Source organism: Anarrhichthys ocellatus, unplaced genomic scaffold (assembly GCF_004355925.1).
Source record: "Anarrhichthys ocellatus isolate YVR2014 unplaced genomic scaffold, GSC_Weel_1.0 scaffold120, whole genome shotgun sequence".
Classification (NCBI taxonomy): domain Eukaryota; kingdom Metazoa; phylum Chordata; class Actinopteri; order Perciformes; family Anarhichadidae; genus Anarrhichthys; species Anarrhichthys ocellatus.
In genome coordinates, this window is record NW_022280150.1 from 175689 (window position 1) to 194759 (window position 19071).

Below are 19071 nucleotides of genomic sequence, written 5' to 3' on the forward strand. Positions count from 1 at the left end.
AACAAGGCGGGATCATGATGGGTGGTCCCTGTAACAAGCCTGCATGGGAGCTATCCGTCGGATGATGTCGGTCCGGGGAAGAATGGCATTGAACTATAGAAGCAGTCCACTCGTAAAGCGAACTAATTATCTGAATCACGCCCAGCAGGGATTTAGCTGCCCATCCGGTTTCCTCGAGTTGTTGGCATAATCAAAGAACCACTGTGTTGCATAAACACACACACACACAAGCAATGGCGGCAATCAGATGAGCAAGTCAGTAATCTTGGCATCGTATCTTTACTGCACCAAAGTATTTGTAGTCAATTATTTCACAATTTGTAATATATACACCTAATAAAAAATAGTGGATCCCAGTGATCTCACTCTTTGGGCACAGCCATGTCTGTACTTGTGTGAACTTGACAGTTGAAGGGAGAAATGTACCGGTATTGCCCTCCGCCGAATCGCAAGCTCACAGACTTTTTCATTAGATGCAGTTCCTACTGTTGGAGGAAGACAGACACATTTATTTGTAGCTATAGCCTCTTGTGTTTTCTGGATGTCTTCTCTTTAAGGGTGTGGGCCACCTGTTTTCCCCTATTTCCTTGTATACAGTGTATCAGTTAAATGTAGATAGATTGCGTATCATTACAGCTAATAGCAGCATATATAAGATATGTTTGATTATCTTTAATTGGAAGAACTATGTAAATATGCCTACAGTTATGTACTCTGGAGGGATTGATGCCCATTGCTTATTGCACCGCCCTGTTAATTAAACTGTCTGTACACTGAATGTGTGAATGTACACTGTGCGGTTCATTAGTGTCCTGTATGCTGTCTGTTGCAGAGCGGTGATGCTGAAAATCCAAACTGTGTGGGCATAGAGGGGGTTCTGGAGGCTTATTTCCAGAGCCTGAGGACGGTGCAGCTGTACGGACCCACAAACTTTGCACCTGTTATCAACAAAGTGGCAAAGTAAGTTTCATCGCGTCCTCTTCTATCGGAAATACCTGGCTGCTAGCAACGCGGCACATTTGAGCAGAACTTTTGTCAGTCGAGATGATTGGAAAAAAAGCTAGTCCTCCTCATCCTCCTCTGTTGTTCTATGGGTATTCAGCATAGGGGCAAATTGTTAAAACTAAGACCTACAATAAATGAAAGGTCTAGAGGTTGCTAAAAGATCTGACTCCAAAACATTCCATGTTTTTGCTGTGAAAACATGGATTAACCTGGGTCACTACACACACACACACACACACACACAGAAATATGGAGTCACAGATCAATGTCATGTTCAGCCAGGTGGAACTGCTAAGTCGCTTGTATAAGATACCGTCTCCCTGCAATAAAGACACAAACAGCAGGTGAAGGACACACACACACACCTACGTGTTGAAACACTCAACCAACACTCAGCTGCCAAATATCAGCTCAAGCTTGAAATGATGCCAGATGAGTTTGGAGATGTGGATATTTCTGTTTGTTTTTCTCATCGAGCCCCATGTTGGAAAGGGAATGAAGAGCGGTGGAAAAACAAGAAGCAGGGTCACACGGTTTCCTTCGTGCCGTGTTTTTCGGTGCTTGTTATTTTTTGAAGGGTCTCTCTTGTTGCTGAAGGTTGTGTTTTTTAGGCGGTAAACAACTCTGTGAACAAAGGGGTTGCCATGGTGATTGGAAGGAGATCAAATCCATTTTAATTGAGTTTTTATGTTACATTCAAATCAAAATGTACTTAAACCCAGAGATCCCAAAGTTAAATGCCCATTTTTTGGGGTATAATAATAATAATGGTTTTCATGTAATATTTTTTATTAACCAATTTTTTTGACTCTCTGTTCTTGTACAGTTTTATACTTGTGTTTTCGGTTTCGTTTAGAAAAGACACAAACCTCTAATTAACTCTTGCTTGAGCCCCGTGCTTAACTTCATTCAGCCCGTGAGGAAATCCTAAACTTGATAGATCTGCCTAGATTTGCTAGGCTGTGATTGGACAAGCACACATGGATACAATTGCACAGTGAGTTGACAAAGAAAGAATGGAAATGTATCTGGAAGCCATCTAAATATATATTTATAAAAATAATAATCAACCTAATTATATGTAATCAAGTAATGTTGGCCCCGCGGGCGATCACCCCGACCTCAACAGTGAAAACTTGTATTAGAGAAAACTTGACAAAGCACTCTTTAGGGCAGGAGTCACTAATAGGCGGACTGCGGTCTGGGTTTGGACCCAAACGCCATTGTATCCAGACCTGGACCTATAACTGATTGATAATTGATAATTATTACATTTTGAAGGAGGGCTTCTATTTTAACTGCCGCCTTTACGGCACTCGTTCAGCGGTTCAGGAAACACACCGACCAATTGCATGCGTTGTAAACCATCTCACTTGACACTACTCGGCCAATCAAATATGTGCGTTATATACTGTATATAATCATCGCTACTCGAGTGAGATATACAGTACACACACGGGAGAGAAAACACACAGTCGGAGGATTACGTGAGTCAGAGAAGCTATTTCACATGACGTGCTCGAAAAAAGGGAAATGTGGACAGCTTGTACAGTCCTTAATCAAGAATGGACAAACTCCTAAATGTCCATTCTTCCCACGGGCAGTTAAAGAATCATCCATCCATCCATCCATTTTCCTCCGCTTATCCGGGGTCGGGTCGCGGTGGCAACAGGCCAAGCAGGCTGACCCAGACTTCCCTCTCACCGGCAACATGTTCCAGCTCATTCTGGGGGATCCTGAGGCGTTCCCAGGCTAGCTGGGAGATGTAATCCCTCCAGCGTATTCTGGGTCTTCCCCGGGGTCTCTTCCCAGTTGGACGTGCCTGGAAAACCTCCAGTGGGAGGCGTCCAGGAGGCATCCTAATTAGATGCCCGAACCACCTCAGCTGACTCCTTTCGACGTGAAGGAGTAGCGGCTGAACTCCAAGCTCCCTCCTGATGACCGAGCTCCTTACCCTATCTCTAAGGCTGAGCCCGGCCACCCTACGGAGGAAGCTCATTTCGGCCGCTTGTAACCGCGACCTTGTCCTTTCGGTCACGACCCAGAGTTCGTGACCATAGGTGAGGGTAGGAACGTAGACCGAGCGGTAAATTGAGAGCTTTGCCTTCCGGCTCAGCTCACTCTTCACCAAGACGGTCCGGTGCAGCGCCTGCTTTACTGCTGCAGCTGCACCGATCCGTCTGTCGATCTCCCGCTCCATCTTACCCTCACTCGTGAACAAGACCCCAAGATACTCCTCTCTTCACCCGAGTGTCCAAGACATACGGCCGCAAATCAAATGATACGATTACAAAGTCGATCTCCGGCCTAAGGTGTTCTGGTACCAGGTACACTTATGAGCCACCTTATGTTCGAACATGGTGTTCGTTGTGGCCAAACCGTGGCAAGCACAGAAGTCCAATAACGAGACACCATTCGGGTTCAGATCGGGCAAGCCGTTCCTCCCAATCACCCCCCGCCAGGTTTCTCCGTCATTGCCCACGTGAGCATTGAAGTCCCCCAGCAGAACTATGGAGTCGGTAGGTAGCGCCCTTTCCAGGACCCCTCCCACCGACTCCAAGAAGGCCGGATACTCTGAACTGCTGTTTGGTGCGTAAGCACAAACCACAGTCAGAGCCTTGCTCCCCGCAACCCGTAGGCGCATGGAGGCGACCCTCTCATTCTCCGGGGAGAACTCCAACACAGCGGCGCTCAGCCGGGGGCTCGTGAGTATCCCCACTCCCGCCCGGCGCCTCTCACCCTGGGCAACTCCAGAAAAGGACAAAGTCCAACCTCTCTCCAGGAGCTTGGTTCCAGAGCCAGCGCTGTGTGTGGAGGTGAGTCCAACTATACAGTATCTAGCTGGTATCGCTCCACCTCCTGCACCAGCTCCGGCTCTTTCCCCGCTAGCGAGGTGACGTTCCACGTCCCTAGAGCTAGTCTATGCTGCCGGCGATCGGCTCGCCCAGGCCTCCTGCCTGACCCGCCGCCCGGTCTGCATTGCACCCGACCCTGATGCTTGCCCCTGCGGGTGGTGGGTCCACAGGGTGGCTGCTCCATGCTGTTTATTCGGGCTGAGCCCGACCGGGCCCCATGGGCGAAGGCCCGGCCACCAGACGCTCGCCGACGAGCTCCCCTCCTGGGTCTGGCTCCGGGAGGGTGCCCCAGTTTCCCTAGTCCGGGCGAGGTGGCTAAAGTCCGTGGGCCGCTTATCATTAGGGTCGTTTGAACCGCTCTTAGTCTGGGCTCTCCCCCGAGACCTGTTTGCCTTGGGAGACCCTACCAGTGGCTAATGCCCCGGACAACATAGCTCCCAGGATCACTGAGCCACTCAAACTCCTCCACCACGTTAAGGTGGCGATTCGCAGAGGAGGTTAAAGAATCAGTACGTCTCAAATCTTTTGAGTAGACGTACCCACTCAAATCTGAAATGAATGCCCAGAAAATAAACGATCTAAAGGACCAATGTAATAAAAATTCTAAGACATCATTTTTCATTACCCATCGATGATGTTAACGGAGAGGAAAATAAGGTTATGGTTTCCATAACAACGGATATAGCCCCTGCACACAATTTTCTCTTTTTAGAAGATGAGGATAATATGGATATTGTGACTTTTTTGATTGACATCACTTCACCCTGAAATAAATTACTTTAAAGCTGCAGGGCATGGACCATTGGGTTAAATACATTTTTCTAAAATTAAGTACTTTTTATTTTATTTTTCCAAAGCTTTCTTATATGTATTTTATTTTGATATTCTGCAAATGAGAGAACATCTATTTATTATTAGAGGATGCATTATTCATAATTCACCCAGTTCAATTTGAAAACTGATATTAAATATTGACACTCAGTTGTTGACTACGTACAGAAGTTAATACAACTGCTAGGCTACTTCAATATATAAGGCACAAAATCCTATTGGAGGTTAGACTTTATTGTGATGTACCGGAGGGAATTCTCTTTAACTGGACCTTGCTTAATGTTAATTAAATACCCCTGCTCTAGGGTTCTTTTCCCTTCCCCTCCAGTGGAGAAAACATGATGAAGTGCCCTCTAGGGGGCCTTTCCAGTGGAGAAAACATGAAGAAATGCTCTCTAGGGTGCCCTTCCAGTGGAGAAAACATGACAAAAAGTCATTCTGGATGCCCTTTCAGTGAAAAAAAAAGTGATTATGCGTCCTCTATGGCAGTGATTCTCAACTGGTCTGGCTGCGGGACCCACCATCACCCCTTAATGACAAGCCATGACCCAAATTATATATATATACTGTATATATATATATATATAATTTGGGTATATCTATATTCAAGAAGTCTAGTAGTAGTAACGTCTCTGTATAGTAAACAACTGTTAAATCAAATAAAGAAAGTACACAATTATATTTTAACAAATATTATTCTCATTTTTCAAATTTAACTGGATGGATTATAAATAATACATAGAAATACATAAATAAATGTTCTTCTCATTTCAAGTAAAATAACGGCTGGATTAAAAAATAAATTACATAACGAAATTCATTTTAGAAAAATTATTTTCACTCAATTGTCCTGCAGCTTTAAATTCAGTTCATTCAGTGTGAAGTGAAAAAGCCACAACATTATTTTTTTCTCATCTTCTAAAAAGAGAAATTAGTGTTGGAAGAATTCACCTCTATGAGTCTGTCCAGTCAGAGTCTAATGACTCTGGTATCTCTGGACATTTTTCTCTTTTGGAAATCGTCCTATAATTTGACTTTCACAACTCACACCTCAATAGTCCTACTCCGCTGTCTATATCCTCGTCTCTCCCCCCGTGTGTCACGGTGTGTGTACATCTCACTCAAGTCAGGAAACTTGTCAGAATGCCCATATTTGATTGGCTGAGCTGCATCACGTGATGTGATTCACAACGCATTGGTGGGTGTTTTTCCTGCACCGCTGAACAAGTGCCGTAAAGGCTGGAATAACTCCGCTCCATAAAAAATGCCCTACAAAATAAAATCATATTTTTTTTTTGTGTCAGGCAAAGGCCCGCGACCCAGTGAAAACGGGTCCCACCAGTTGAGAATCGCTGCTCTATGGGCCCTTCCAGTAGAGAAAATTCCCACTCGAAGTGACGCCCAGGGTGCCATTCCAGTGGAGCAAACTTAATGCAGTGCTACATACTGTAGGCTGCCTTACATGCTAGAAACATTTCTCCGCACTGATGCCCCCTGCCCCTCAGACAGCCTGAGTCTGCCACTGTAGTTGCTCAGCACAGACAGTTATTTTGGTGCCATATAGTTTGGTAAAATTTAAAAAAAGAAATTCTAAGACAGTGATGTCATCATGGGACCAGAGTATTTTCCTTAAGTCATTTATAACTCAACATCTAGAGAGCAGAATGGAGAAAAATAAAAGACATGCTATTGATTCGGTTTGGCAAACATAGCTTCAGGAAGGTCAAAGGGTCAGACACATAACTAGAAAGTTACTGTGTGTTGTGAGCTTGATTCAACTCTGTGCATGTCCTGAGCCACCGTAGACTCTGGAATGATGTTTGAGATCATCAGGCAGGTGTTCTTGTTGTTTTCACTAGTAGTCTGCAAGTCCTCAGGCAGAATGTTAGCTCTAACCCGGGTTCATTTGTGTGTGTGTCTGTCTGTGTGTGCACGTTCCCCAGCTGCGCAGCAGAGATTACAGATGGCTCTCAGTACTTCGTTCTACTGATGATCACAGATGGAGTGATATCCGACATGGTCCAGACCAAAGAGGCTGTGGTCAATGTGAGTAAATGAAACACACACATACAGCGCACACACACACATTTGATGTGTAAACAAGCGTGCATGGAGACTGATGGATGCTTTTCCCTCAGTTCTGATGTTCATCTCAGTACCCTCTCTTGTATTTAGTGTGGAGGGCAAAAGCTCCATTATACTAAAGAATAATTCTTTGTATGATGTTTGGATTAAAGCAGCTTCTTAGTATTCCGTGATAAGTGAAAGACAGAAGGAGAGGAAAAATACCAAACTCAAATTCAGGGAGAGGAAAATATATTTTTGCTCTAATTGTGACTGATCTCACTTCCGTGGAGAGATCAATAGTCGTTTCAATAGCATAGTGTGAGAGGTGCCTGATCCAATTAGTTGGGTTCTAAGTGTTTTCTTTCATGGCAGGCGATGTACAATATTAAAAACAAGTTATTTGTTATTTTTTCCCTCCTAATTAAAAAGCTGAAGTGTCTGATATTTGCTTTAAATCGCACTAATGCTACAACTCTTCTTCCCTGGGGTTGTCTCCAGGCGTCGACTTTTGATTTTGTGACAAGGAGAGTTACGGTTTGGAAAATAGAGGTAATTTCTGTAAGTTTAGGATATTGGGTCAGATAAACAGCCTCACCTTTCAGATTCCAAAAAATAACGAATCAACACTTGTGTTGACAATGTGTATTATACGGCCAGAAGTTTAGTTTGAAACATTCAATAAATGAACTAACATTATCAACAGAATGTGGAGAGGTAACTGTGTTGATTATTATGTCAAGCACGTTGTCTATTGTGTTGTAGATATCTACTGAAATAAGCACGCTAACCAGCTAGCCCCGACCCGCCCTGTGTTGTAATACCTCGTGTACCTTCAGAGGTGATAGTGAGTCTCTGTAGCGTCCAGTCTGTCCTCAGTCCAACACTGAGGATGAAGAAGTGGAGCTGCCCCGAGGGCTCTTCTTACACATTATTTTTTTTGCAATTGCCAAAACACAAAAACCTTTGGGATAAGTATTGAAAGCAGTAACTTATCTATCTATTGACCAGGTCTGCTGAACCATAAGCACATTGTCTGCTTTACACTAAGTTTGAAATTCTAAAACACAAGTTTATCTACATTAGACTTAATCATTCAAAACTAAAAGCTGTTGTTTGCTAAACACTGCCATTGAAATACCTACACTCAATCATCAATCGCCTCCACCCAGAATGCATTACCTGTGAAAACACCTGTAACCAACTGGATCACTTAGAAACAATATAAGTAGGATTCAGGTTTGCATTTGTGTTCGTGGTCTATATTTACAGCATGCTACAAATGAAAATGATAATAGTGTTTTTATACTTGACGCATCAGTGTGCAGTTGGCCTGTGGAGAAAGCTATTTATTTGGTGTTTGTCTGTAAAGTTGTGATGCAAATATAGTATTTTTTAGAAGAGTTTATACAGTATTAAATTAAGTGTTACTTTTGCAAGAGATAAAAGATTTTTTTTTTTTTCTGTAGAGTTTCAACAAAACCAATTGCATTTTGGTTCTTTGTTCAATGGATTACATTTAAACGAAGTAGAAAACGACTCACAGCGTCGCGTCAGGCAACTTTGCCAAGGAACCCCAGTTAGCAGCTAGCTTAACTTCAGCCAGTGCACTGGGGGTCTGATCCCAGGGGCACTGCCCAGACTTCCCGCAGGATCAACAAATGTCACGTTACCGCCGTTACACAGGTCAGACCCAGCACTCCAGCAGACGCTGTGACTCCCGGTGCTGGGGTTTGTGTGCTGACTGAATCTGTGAGTCCATTTCATATCTTATATTTAGGATTTAGTCCAATAAACAAACTATTAAAAGGGTACAGGGGTCCCTACAGTTAGTGTCACAAACACACGGATGGGCTAACTTAAACTAAAGGCCGACAGAAAGATTATAAAATAGCAGCATTATTTTAAACCTGCTCTCAGAGTTTCAGCAGTTTGGTTTGATTTAGCTTATCCTCAACCTGCTGTTTATGGAAGCCCATTTCCGCCATCAAAAAAAAAAAGATAAAAAGGTATGAGAATTATGAAAAAATGATGATATTAAAAGCCATAATTATGATATATATAGTCTAAATCTTGAGATAAAAAGTCATAATTATGAGATAAGAAGTGCGCATTCGCTTCAGTGACGATGTCCTCACAGGTCCCTTCATCCCCTCGCCAGTGTTACGGTTTATCAAGGGACCCTGTTAAATGGCGACTTTCAGCCGAATACGTCTGTTGTTGTCGTAGTTCCGACAGCTGTTGAAAATGGGAAGAGAACACGTAGCCATCCTCGTGAATGCCGCATTGTTTAATTTTGCAGTACAGTGTCAAACCTTCTCATTTACAGTCTATGGTCAAAACAGACCGGATTCGACGCTGGAGAATCTGTTGAGGAAACGAGTCCACTCGAGTTTTAAATGTAACTTGTTGTTTATGTGTTGAAACAGGAAGGGAACAGGTTGCCCTTCCTTTGAAATAATAAAGTTGATAAAAAACACATAATTGTCTTTGGAGCCCATTTTGTGCAAACATGTGTCACGTAAAAGAACTCTGTAGCACAGTTAATAAAATAAATAGAATAAAAATATATATATATACAGTATACAAATTACTGAATTCTATGTAAGGGATTCAAAGTCATATCATTGTGTGGAAAGAAAGTCGGTGGGCAGATGCACTACCACTACGCCACAATCACAGTCAACGTACTGATTTGATACAATTAACTTAAACAAGGTATGACACAGTCAGCAGTTGCTCCTAAGAGCAAAGGCCGACTTTTTATCTCATAATTTCTTTTTTTTGTGTTCATTGTCTTTGCTTTTGTCTCCTGCACAGGCATCAGGACTCCCCCTGTCCATAATTATCGTAGGCGTTGGACCCGCTGAATTTGATGGTGAGTGTTTCATTATAGTAACATGTAACATTATAGTAACAGGTCCGTCATGTCAACATGAGTTAACGAGGACAAAAAGTCACTTTATCTCCAGAGGACAAAATTGTTTAATCGGCATCACAGTCTCGCTGTAGAGATGTCTCTTTAATCACAATAACACACGTGATCCACTTTAAGGTGACTGGCTTCACACCCGGTTGAAGCAGTCGGCTAAAAAACAACGAATGAGCATAATACCACCATGGCTCACTGGGTTAAGAGGGTTGTCTGGAAGGCAAGGTTGACGGTTTGATCCTTGGCTGGGACATGTCCTGTGTCGAAGTGTCCCTGAGCAAGCCATTGAACCCTTAACGGCTCCCCGGGCACCTGTCATGGGCAGCCCACTGCTCCCTATATGAAGGGATGGGTCAAATGCAGAGACAAATTTCCCCCTTACTGGGATGAATATAGTATAGTAGACAAACTGTTACAGCAGTATCTTTAAGTGGCTTAATTTTAATATAAAAAAATCACTTAAATGCAAAAATCCCATTTCATGTGGGTTTTTCTTTACTGTCCAGGCTTCCTCAAATCAATCTGGTATTGTCAAAAAACATATTTCACTAGGCAGTCTGAACAAGGCCTTATGCCGTGTTCACACCAAATGCAAATCATTCGTGCCGCAAATGAAGCGAATGAAGCGAATACGCGGATACGCCGAATACGCCGGTCTCGCCGGGGACTATTTGTGTTCATTTGCGTGAATCGTGCTGGACACGCCGGAGAGGGGGCGTGGCTTATCGCCCTGAAAGCCGTTCAACTGTCCTCCATTAACCATGGAAAAAATAACCTCTATTTCTGCTTACTACGTGTTGTGGAAGTCCCAGATATCCCGGGAAACTAAACGCCGTCATGTCTGGTTCATAATATTGTTCAGAGGAGCTCCGTGGATTTTATCGAGCTGCATTCACTGTGTCTAGCAAGCCACACGTCGCTGTTTACTACAGCTGTATGAACACAAAATAAACTGATTTGGCTGTGATTTAACGGCAATAAACCGACAAAAAGGGACTCCGAAATAACTATGTAATGATGGCGATTTGTACTTGTCTTCTCAATGGAGCTTGGATATGCTAGGCTATGCTAACATTGTAGCAGCTCCACCAGCACTCAGAATAACGTCATGTAGACGTAAATATGGCAGCGTCTATTCATTGTTTGTACCATATGGTTTACACACACATTTATACAAATAGTTTGGTCCGGTCTCTATTGATATGAGGTATTGTAGAGCTCTGGGTGAACACAGACGGCTACAGTATTTATTTCCTGATTCAACAACGGCAGGAAGTCAGTGATGACAGGAGAAACATCTCAACGCTGATAGGCTATCGTGCTGGGGCGTAACGCGAATATTTCAGCGAAGTTGAAAAATTTCACCTCACGCATTTGGGGCGATTTGGCGTTTGACGCAAATTCACGTCAATCACGTCGCGAATTCGCGTCAATCGTGCCGCGCTATCGCAAATTCGCGCCGCGCCAGTCTGATCGCATCTGTGCATAGACTTTGTATGTAATCTACTCGACTTTATGTATGTAATTCGCGCCGCGTTTGGTGTGAACGTACCATTAGTCCAATGGACGTTTCTCATAATTCTTAACAATTTTCCAACTTTTTGACTAGTTGATGCGCTTAAATGGGAAGTGGGAACATTTTTTCTGAATGAATTATGATGTAGCAAATATTTAACTCACATGACTAATCTACTGTTTGCGCTGTCTTCTTGGATATATTGTCTTCGTCTCCGGACAGCAGCCAATACTAGCTGACAGGAAAGAACAGATAAAACTTGCCTAATTGAAACAAAATTCCTGATGACCTCTCTCACTTTGACAGTGTGGCTTCTACTGCCCGAAGACATCGCAATATATACACACGCCAATGTTACCGGTAGTATCGTTGAGGTTCGATTGAGATATCGCTTCTCTCTTTTCTGCATTTTAGATTCATACTCTTGGATTGAATCTTGTATTCGTGATGGACAGTCCACAAATGGCTCCCGTCATTTCTGTACTGGACATGTACATCTTTGTTTGAGAAGCCTTTGGAAATTATGGGAGCTAACGCTCAGCTCCATAGAGACCAATGTTAAATTTTACTTCAAGAACATCTTCCACAGAACACAGTACCCCATTTCTCAATTGCCAGTTTTTTTACACTACAGACACAATTCTCACATGATCTGTATTTCAACTCATCCTTCCTCTCATGTATTAATATCAGAGCGATAGGAGCTACGGTTATGGGGGGTTTTGAGGATTTGTTTGAGAGGTGTTTCCCTGTTTTTTCTCCATGAACAGGCTGCTGGCAAACAGGTGTTTCTGATTGAGCTAATTAGTGAACACAGACTCACGCACACAAATGGACTTAGAGATATACGTGATGCAGCTCAGCCAATCAAATATGGGTATTCTGACAAGTTTCCTGATTCGAGTGACATTTACACAGACCATGACACAAGAGGGAGAGACGAGGAAAGACATGGCAGAGCAGGACAACAGTTAAGTAAGCTGTAAATGTTAAACCATAGGACCAGTCATACGCTGCAAAGCCCGCCTTTTCATGTGAACCCGAAAAATAACCAGATTGAGAACCCCTGGGGTGGAATTTTCAGAGTTCATAACAAGCGTTGTGAACGCATTTTTGTTGGGGTTAAATGAAACCAGATTACCAAAAGATATCCTGGGTATGTTGAACTGGTTTCGTAGTACAGAGCCCAAATGGCCCAGTGGGTTTGCTGTTCATATTTACATGGTCCTCACCAATATGCATTGCATGCATCCTTCAAAAAAAAAAGTTTTTTTAAATTCCATATACAATATAGGGACCTACTCTGCACTGTGCCACCACTGGCGATCAAAATCTCCGCTGTGTATCTGAAAAAAACGTAGCGTAGCAGAATTGAATTGCCGGCCCCAGCAGCGGCTTACATTGTCTGAAATGTTAAGGTGATTAAGGAGACGCAAATATGTTTTACCTGACCCGATGGGACTCCTGTGAGCAAACAGGAAACCACTTTGGCAGCTGTATCACACTTGGTTCTTCATATACACCACTCCAGTACGCTCCTCCACCTCCTGGGAGAGTCTTACAGTCCACAGATCAATGATTTTTTCAGTGGGAACTGCTTGAGTGCAGTCTGTTGCTGCTCGGCAGGCTGTGACGACCTAATGCCTCATCATTGGCTCTTTGCATTCTACTTGTTTAAGCGATCGGATGGTGGGAGAAATGGTGGTGAAAGTAAGGTCAAACTGGCTTAATAACACCTCGGAAAGAGTGTGTGTGTGTGTCTACACCTTATTGCCAGGCCTAATTGCCTCTATTTGTTATTTGCTCTGTCTTCCGTCTGTGTCCTCCATTTCTGATCGTGAGTGTGTTTAATCTCCTTAGACTGGGATTCATTTAATCTTAAAATTCATTCTCATCAGATTTTAGTAAAACTTGATTTAAATTAAGCGTAGCTCCGTCTCAGAATTTATCAACAATAATCTCTGATTAGTGAAGTTCAAACTAAAATAAAATAAAGTTGAATCAATATGGAGAAACTTGCTCACCCAAATTTAGATTTGTGTGCTGTCAGGAGCAGGTAAGTAGGCTATAAAAGGGGGGCACAAACCTTTGGATGGTCTGTGTACCATAACACTGTGATTCTCTAAGTGGTGTCTGGGGATCCCAAAGGGGTCGGTGAAATAATTTGTTATAAAACATAATACATGTGCTGTATCATTAAAAAGAGCATATCTACATGAGGGGGATCATTTGCACCATAAAACAACCATATTGAGTCCATTACCTCCACCCACGATATCTGTGGGCCAATAGAAACTCTGATATGCTTGCGACACATCATTTCAATCTGTCATGAATCAGTCACTGTCACTCACAGCGCAACGAATCGTTCCAGCTGCTGCTTAGCTTGTCTTATTGGCCATCTAGCTAGGTGGCGCCATAACAGTTCGCTGAGAAATTCAGCAGCATCATAAAACTCTGCCTAAGATTGACGTTAATATTGCATCATATCAAACGTACCTCGTTTGCTAATCTGACCTTTCCTTGTACTCGGTCACCTTTCCACGCAGGCTGTTATTTTTCACTGCCAGAGTGACTCCGGTTGCAGGATGTACACTGTCGCAGGTGCTCTTTTTGAAGACCTCTCAGAATGACATCTCCATCAGAGCGCCAATCTAGAGCAAGCGCCTCTTCCTGTGTTTGGCCATAGTTGGAAACGGCTGTCTGAAAGCCTGCTGAGCTTTCATTTTTGCTTATGACATGGCATTCTCGTTCTAACCATTCTCCTCTGAATACCTGTTCTTACTCCCCATGCTGTGCTCCACAACAGCAAATTACGTTATGAAAATACAACAGAACATCCTGTACTTCCTCTAAATTCTCCCTCTGTGGTTCCAGTATTGAGTCATGCTCTGTCTGTTGCATTCTCTCCTGTTTTAGCTATGGAAGAGCTGGATGGAGATGAAGTGAGGGTGTCCTCCAGGGGCCGTCTTGCCGAGAGAGACATTGTACAGGTACTCACCATAATACTGTTTAACATTAGGGTTAAACTTGAGCTTGTTTCTGTCAACAGCAGCTGTATGCATTTCCAGGAGGAGGACTGCTTAAATTCAAAACACACACTCAAACACACACTGGGGACTGCCTCATACAATATACATCACAATACCCGTCTATGGTGGGCCACTGATCAAGCTCTGTGTCTTGCTCAAGGGCACAATACAATGATTCTGGTTTCACTTGCCCACACAACTCAAAAGTGCCTGTCCAAGGATCCCATTTATCCTACATTTCTCTCCGGCAGCACAAGCCCACGCGTAATGCAGCCTCCGTATTCAGCAACCCTTGTAAATGGACAGCGACTAACAGTAGATTGCCGTGGTGGCTGCGTAGGACTGTGATCCAACTCTTGTGATCCAACTCTTGTGATCCAAACATTACAAATAGCTCTAGAGCGTTGTAAAGTTCAAATGTATTGGGGGGGAAAAAAGATAGATGTGATCATTTCCAGAATTCATGTTTTTATCCAGCAAAACATTCAGTTTCATTCCATATTTCTTGTTGTTCAGCCTTTCAACAACCACATTTCTGCTGGGAAAAACTCGCTTCTCCGATTTGTAAATAAATAAAATGCAGGCGCACCTGGCTTTTAAAGGGAATGGGAGATGACACTGGTTGGTTTAATTTGCGTTACGCCCAAAACATACCCTTTGATTAATCAGGAAAGTAAATACAACCCCTTTGTCTCTTACGCCTACTGTTTAACCAGTGAAAGAGGTGTAAATGCATAATGTGCATTCACTTCATAGATCGTTCAAATAGGGCCCTCAGTGTGATGCTACCCCCACTTTTGCCTCTGAGAGAGAACAATCATTAAACATTAGCTGCGTAACGTATCATTGTCTATCCTGATCTGTTCTGTTCACTTACATTATGATGCGTTCAGGCTCTGTTCACTTACATTATGAGGCGTTCAGGCTCTGTTCAGTGAAAATGAGCTGCTATAATCAAACAACAATATGGATCATCAATGATGGTAATTAGTATCGGCAGCAAAGAAATAACATGATCAGGGATCTCTAGAAGTTCTATTTGCTGATCTGATCTGTGACTGATAGAGTTTCATGATCCGTTGCACCACTAAGAAACATGCAAGAGGATGTAAACTTATGTCATTTTCAGGATTTTAATAACCGACCAACATTCTACAATAACACCGACAATCTCAGAACATAAAGACCAGGGAACAAAAAATGAAAAACTGGCTCTTATCTTTGTGGCACTATGGCCTTGTGGGTAACTGGTTTTGGTAATGTTGCAAGTAGCCTCTGAGGGCTCATAGACGATGTCCCAAACCGGATTTAAAGCCAGTCGAAAAGAATCATTTACAGGATAGTTTAAAGCATTTATTGAGTTTCTATGTACTACAAAATATAATACTAGGCTTTCAAAATTGTATCTTTACCAGAAACGTTTTGTATCTAATAGAAGTATACTGTAGAACTCGTCTGCTGTGACTCTTTGAACAGTCCATCGTCACTTCAAAGTCAACCCCAGGACATTTACAGCTGTGGTCATGTATCTACTTTACACTGAACAGGTGAACCTACTCAAATCACAAGCCGATAGCCTAGTATACTGTATTATATTGAACATTTGACTTAGTATCTAAAACTGTCAAGACATTTCCTTACTGAGTTTGCCCAAAAAGCCACGTCCGGTGTTATTTTCAAAGTCGGCAAGAGAGAGCAGCTCTTTTGTGAAATTGTTTTGCAGCGAGTTTTCTAAAGAGCGCAGTAACCCCGTCAGGGACTGATCAAATCCAGAACTGGCAGTGAATAGTAATTTTAGAAAGCCCGATAGAACACAAATAGGAAGTTTAATACAATGGCCTCTGATAACAATGCACCTTTTGAATTTTAGCATAGTACTGGAGAGGACTGGCCAGTCAGCTGGCAGAGCATAGGGTACAATGAAAAACGAGCACTCAATGATTAATGTACACTGTCTAGACATTGAGAGGAGCCATGTGAGTATATACAGTAAGATTGCACAAATGTAGTTCTAACAAAGTGGCAGTAGCTATTATATGGCCTAAAGTACCAGTCATCAATATATTCCTAAATACGGAAAAAGGTTTCACTAAATTGCTTTTGCTACTACAGTATAAGTGAACACAAACAGTTTTGATAAACATCAATGTATTCTTCTCCTCTTGCTATAAATTGAGGTCACAGTGCTCCCATTAGACCTCCACTTGCCATAAACCAGGAGTTCACAAAGGTCTTTTAACTTGAGGGTCACTTTTGCTTGTTAAAACAATTCATGACAAAAAATAAATAAAAAGGAGAAAAAAAATTAACTGGGCCATAAACGTGCAGTGTGCCACTTTAAGCTGCGATGACCAAACATATTTGCCTACCGTCACCCCCATCACTGTCCATTTCAAAAAGCAAGACGAGTTGTGTTGCTGCGCCTGAAGGAACATTAACTAGCATCTTTACCTGGTGATTGGTATATTACCCAAAAAACAACATGCATTTAAATGTAATCTAACGACCTCCGCAGCCCACAGTGTGTTCCATCACTCATACTATTTAGTATGGCAGAAACACATTTAGTGTGTCCCAATACATGGCATGTCTACCAAAAACAGCAGGATGCTCTGCTGCATTCCATCACATTTTGCAGTATGCATGCTTTGTCTGTTCTGACCCACAATCCTTTGCACAATCCTATGAGCAAGAGGGGGAAAGTTCAAGGTGCCATGAAATGACAGAAGTATGTCCCAATCCAATGCACACAACAGTGCATACTTTGGGCAGCTGCAGTACGTACTAAAAGTAAAAAAATAAAAATAAATAAATAAAAATCCACCTGTATAGTACCTGTTGGAAAGCTTAGAATGTACACTTTATTTACCTGCGAGCCGCTTAGGTAGGTGGAGACGTGCGTAGGAGTGCAGAGGTGCATTAATTATAAGTTATTGCAATGACATACATAGATACAGTATGTTATCACTTTTCAAATATGTCCCAATTGCAATTGCAGTATCCATATCTAAATCTACACATAGATCTTTAGCCTCACAGCTGCGTAATGGACAGGGTGCACGAGGGATTGTTTGATATACAGCCTCGTGCATGGATGCAAGGACAGTTACATACTTTCTCCTCCACTATGAATATTGAACTCCCTTGAGAAGTGCATATGCTGAGAGGGAGGTGCACATTTCTGTAGGAGGGCATTTAATCCCCTGACCTGCCTGACACTTTAAGAAGTGCACTTCCCTCTTTAAAACATCTTTGTGGTGTGGCAACCCAGGGGACGTGGAGGCAAGATTCAGGAATAAAACAGGAGACTCAGACAGTAACCATGTAACAAAAAGTGTCCTTTAATAAACAGGTTAGGGTAAAGAGGGATGGGGTCAAACTTAAAAGATTCCTCCCGGTCAGGATCTTTGGCCTTCGGTCTACATCCAGTGTGAGACTATTCCTCCGTCCTGTTAGGGAGAGCAGAGGAGAGGAGAGAGATGAGTCTGCTTGATTACCTCCCGTCTGATGCAGCTCCTCTCAAGTGGTTCTGGAAATCCTGGTAGTCTTCTGCCCAGTCTGTCTGCTGCTGCAGCTGCTTCCCAGCCCTGTGAACATATGCTCACTCTAATTACCTGATGGGCTGCAGGTGTGACCAATGCCACGTGCCTATTGGCTGCAGCACCTACACCGGATAGTAGACTCCCTCTATCACCTCCCCCAACCTGAGCTTGGGGATCCGCCCCCTGTGCAGTGTCTGCTCGGCTTTACCCCCTGGTTTGCCACAGTGGGTATTTTTACCTGCTGTAATGTTAGTCCGTTCCAAAGAGGGGAATGTTAACTTGTTTCTTTACTTCACTAACAAAATGTTAGTTTTGTTTATACCTCATTTGAATATCTTTTATCAAAGTGCATTTGATTACCCTTCCTCCCTGATTGGCCTCAGACAGCAGGTGAAAGGGTATAAAAAAGTGATGGAAGCGTGCAAACTGGTTGGTCTATCACCTATGTGGTGCAGGGTAATGAAGTTTGAATATAACTCTTTACATACAGCAATGTGAGGAATGTAAAAAAAGGTTACAGCACAACGTCCTGTGATTCGTTTGTGCACTGCCGGACATTATAAAGTAGGCGGCACAAATCACCATCAGATAAAAGATGAAAAATGAATGAGAAAATCATTCACTGTGAGTTGGGCCTCACCGAAAATAGACATAACAGAAGTTGTCTGACTTTAACAGACGGATGAAGCCAGGAGATTTATGTATTTTTGATGTCCAAAACAGGCTTGTTTTAACATTGTGAGACCAAAGATATGTCATCGATATAGACCTTATTTACATACAAATGCTATCTAAACATCTAAACTATTGTTCACCCCCGCTTCCAGTTTGTCCCGTTCAGAGACTACATCGACAGATCCGGCAACCAGGTCCTCAGCATGGCCCGGCTGGCTAAGGACGTCCTCGCTGAGATCCCCGACCAGCTGCTGTCTTTCATGAAGACCCGGGGAGTCGAACCGCGACCGGCCCTCTCCTCCTCGCCGCTACCGGAGCTGCACCGACACATCTGACCCCAGACCCCCCCCACTGCCCGTCTCCGCCTCCCCATCACCGACTCGCTCTGCCTCCGCTCACCTCCCATACAGCCATTTGTCAACAGGAGCAGAAGGATCAACCCGGCGACTTGACCTCTTCTTGTCTTGTCTTGCCGGTGAAGCCAAATGGTCATATCACAGCGACACAGCGGGCGCTCATCCGTGACTGATCTTTTCTTCTCTAACTCACACCGTCATATGTACACATATATATATGTACACATATATATATATATATATATATATATGTATATATATAT

General features: G+C 43.0%; 1 protein-coding gene across 2 annotated transcripts in view; it reads left to right on the plus strand.

The window, feature by feature from the left end:
- cpne9 (copine family member IX) overlaps window positions 1-19029 on the plus strand; it is a 75553-nt gene extending 56524 nt beyond the window's left edge. For both annotated transcript variants that reach the window (XM_031876929.1, XM_031876930.1), the window contains 5 exons: window positions 833-960; window positions 6635-6737; window positions 9576-9633; window positions 14123-14196; window positions 18605-19029. In XM_031876929.1, the coding sequence (XP_031732789.1) occupies window positions 833-960; window positions 6635-6737; window positions 9576-9633; window positions 14123-14196; window positions 18605-18787 (546 nt within the window). In that variant the 3' untranslated portion in view covers window positions 18788-19029. The remainder of the gene's footprint in view (window positions 1-832; window positions 961-6634; window positions 6738-9575; window positions 9634-14122; window positions 14197-18604) is intronic.
- The last annotated feature ends 42 nt before the right edge of the window (window positions 19030-19071 follow it).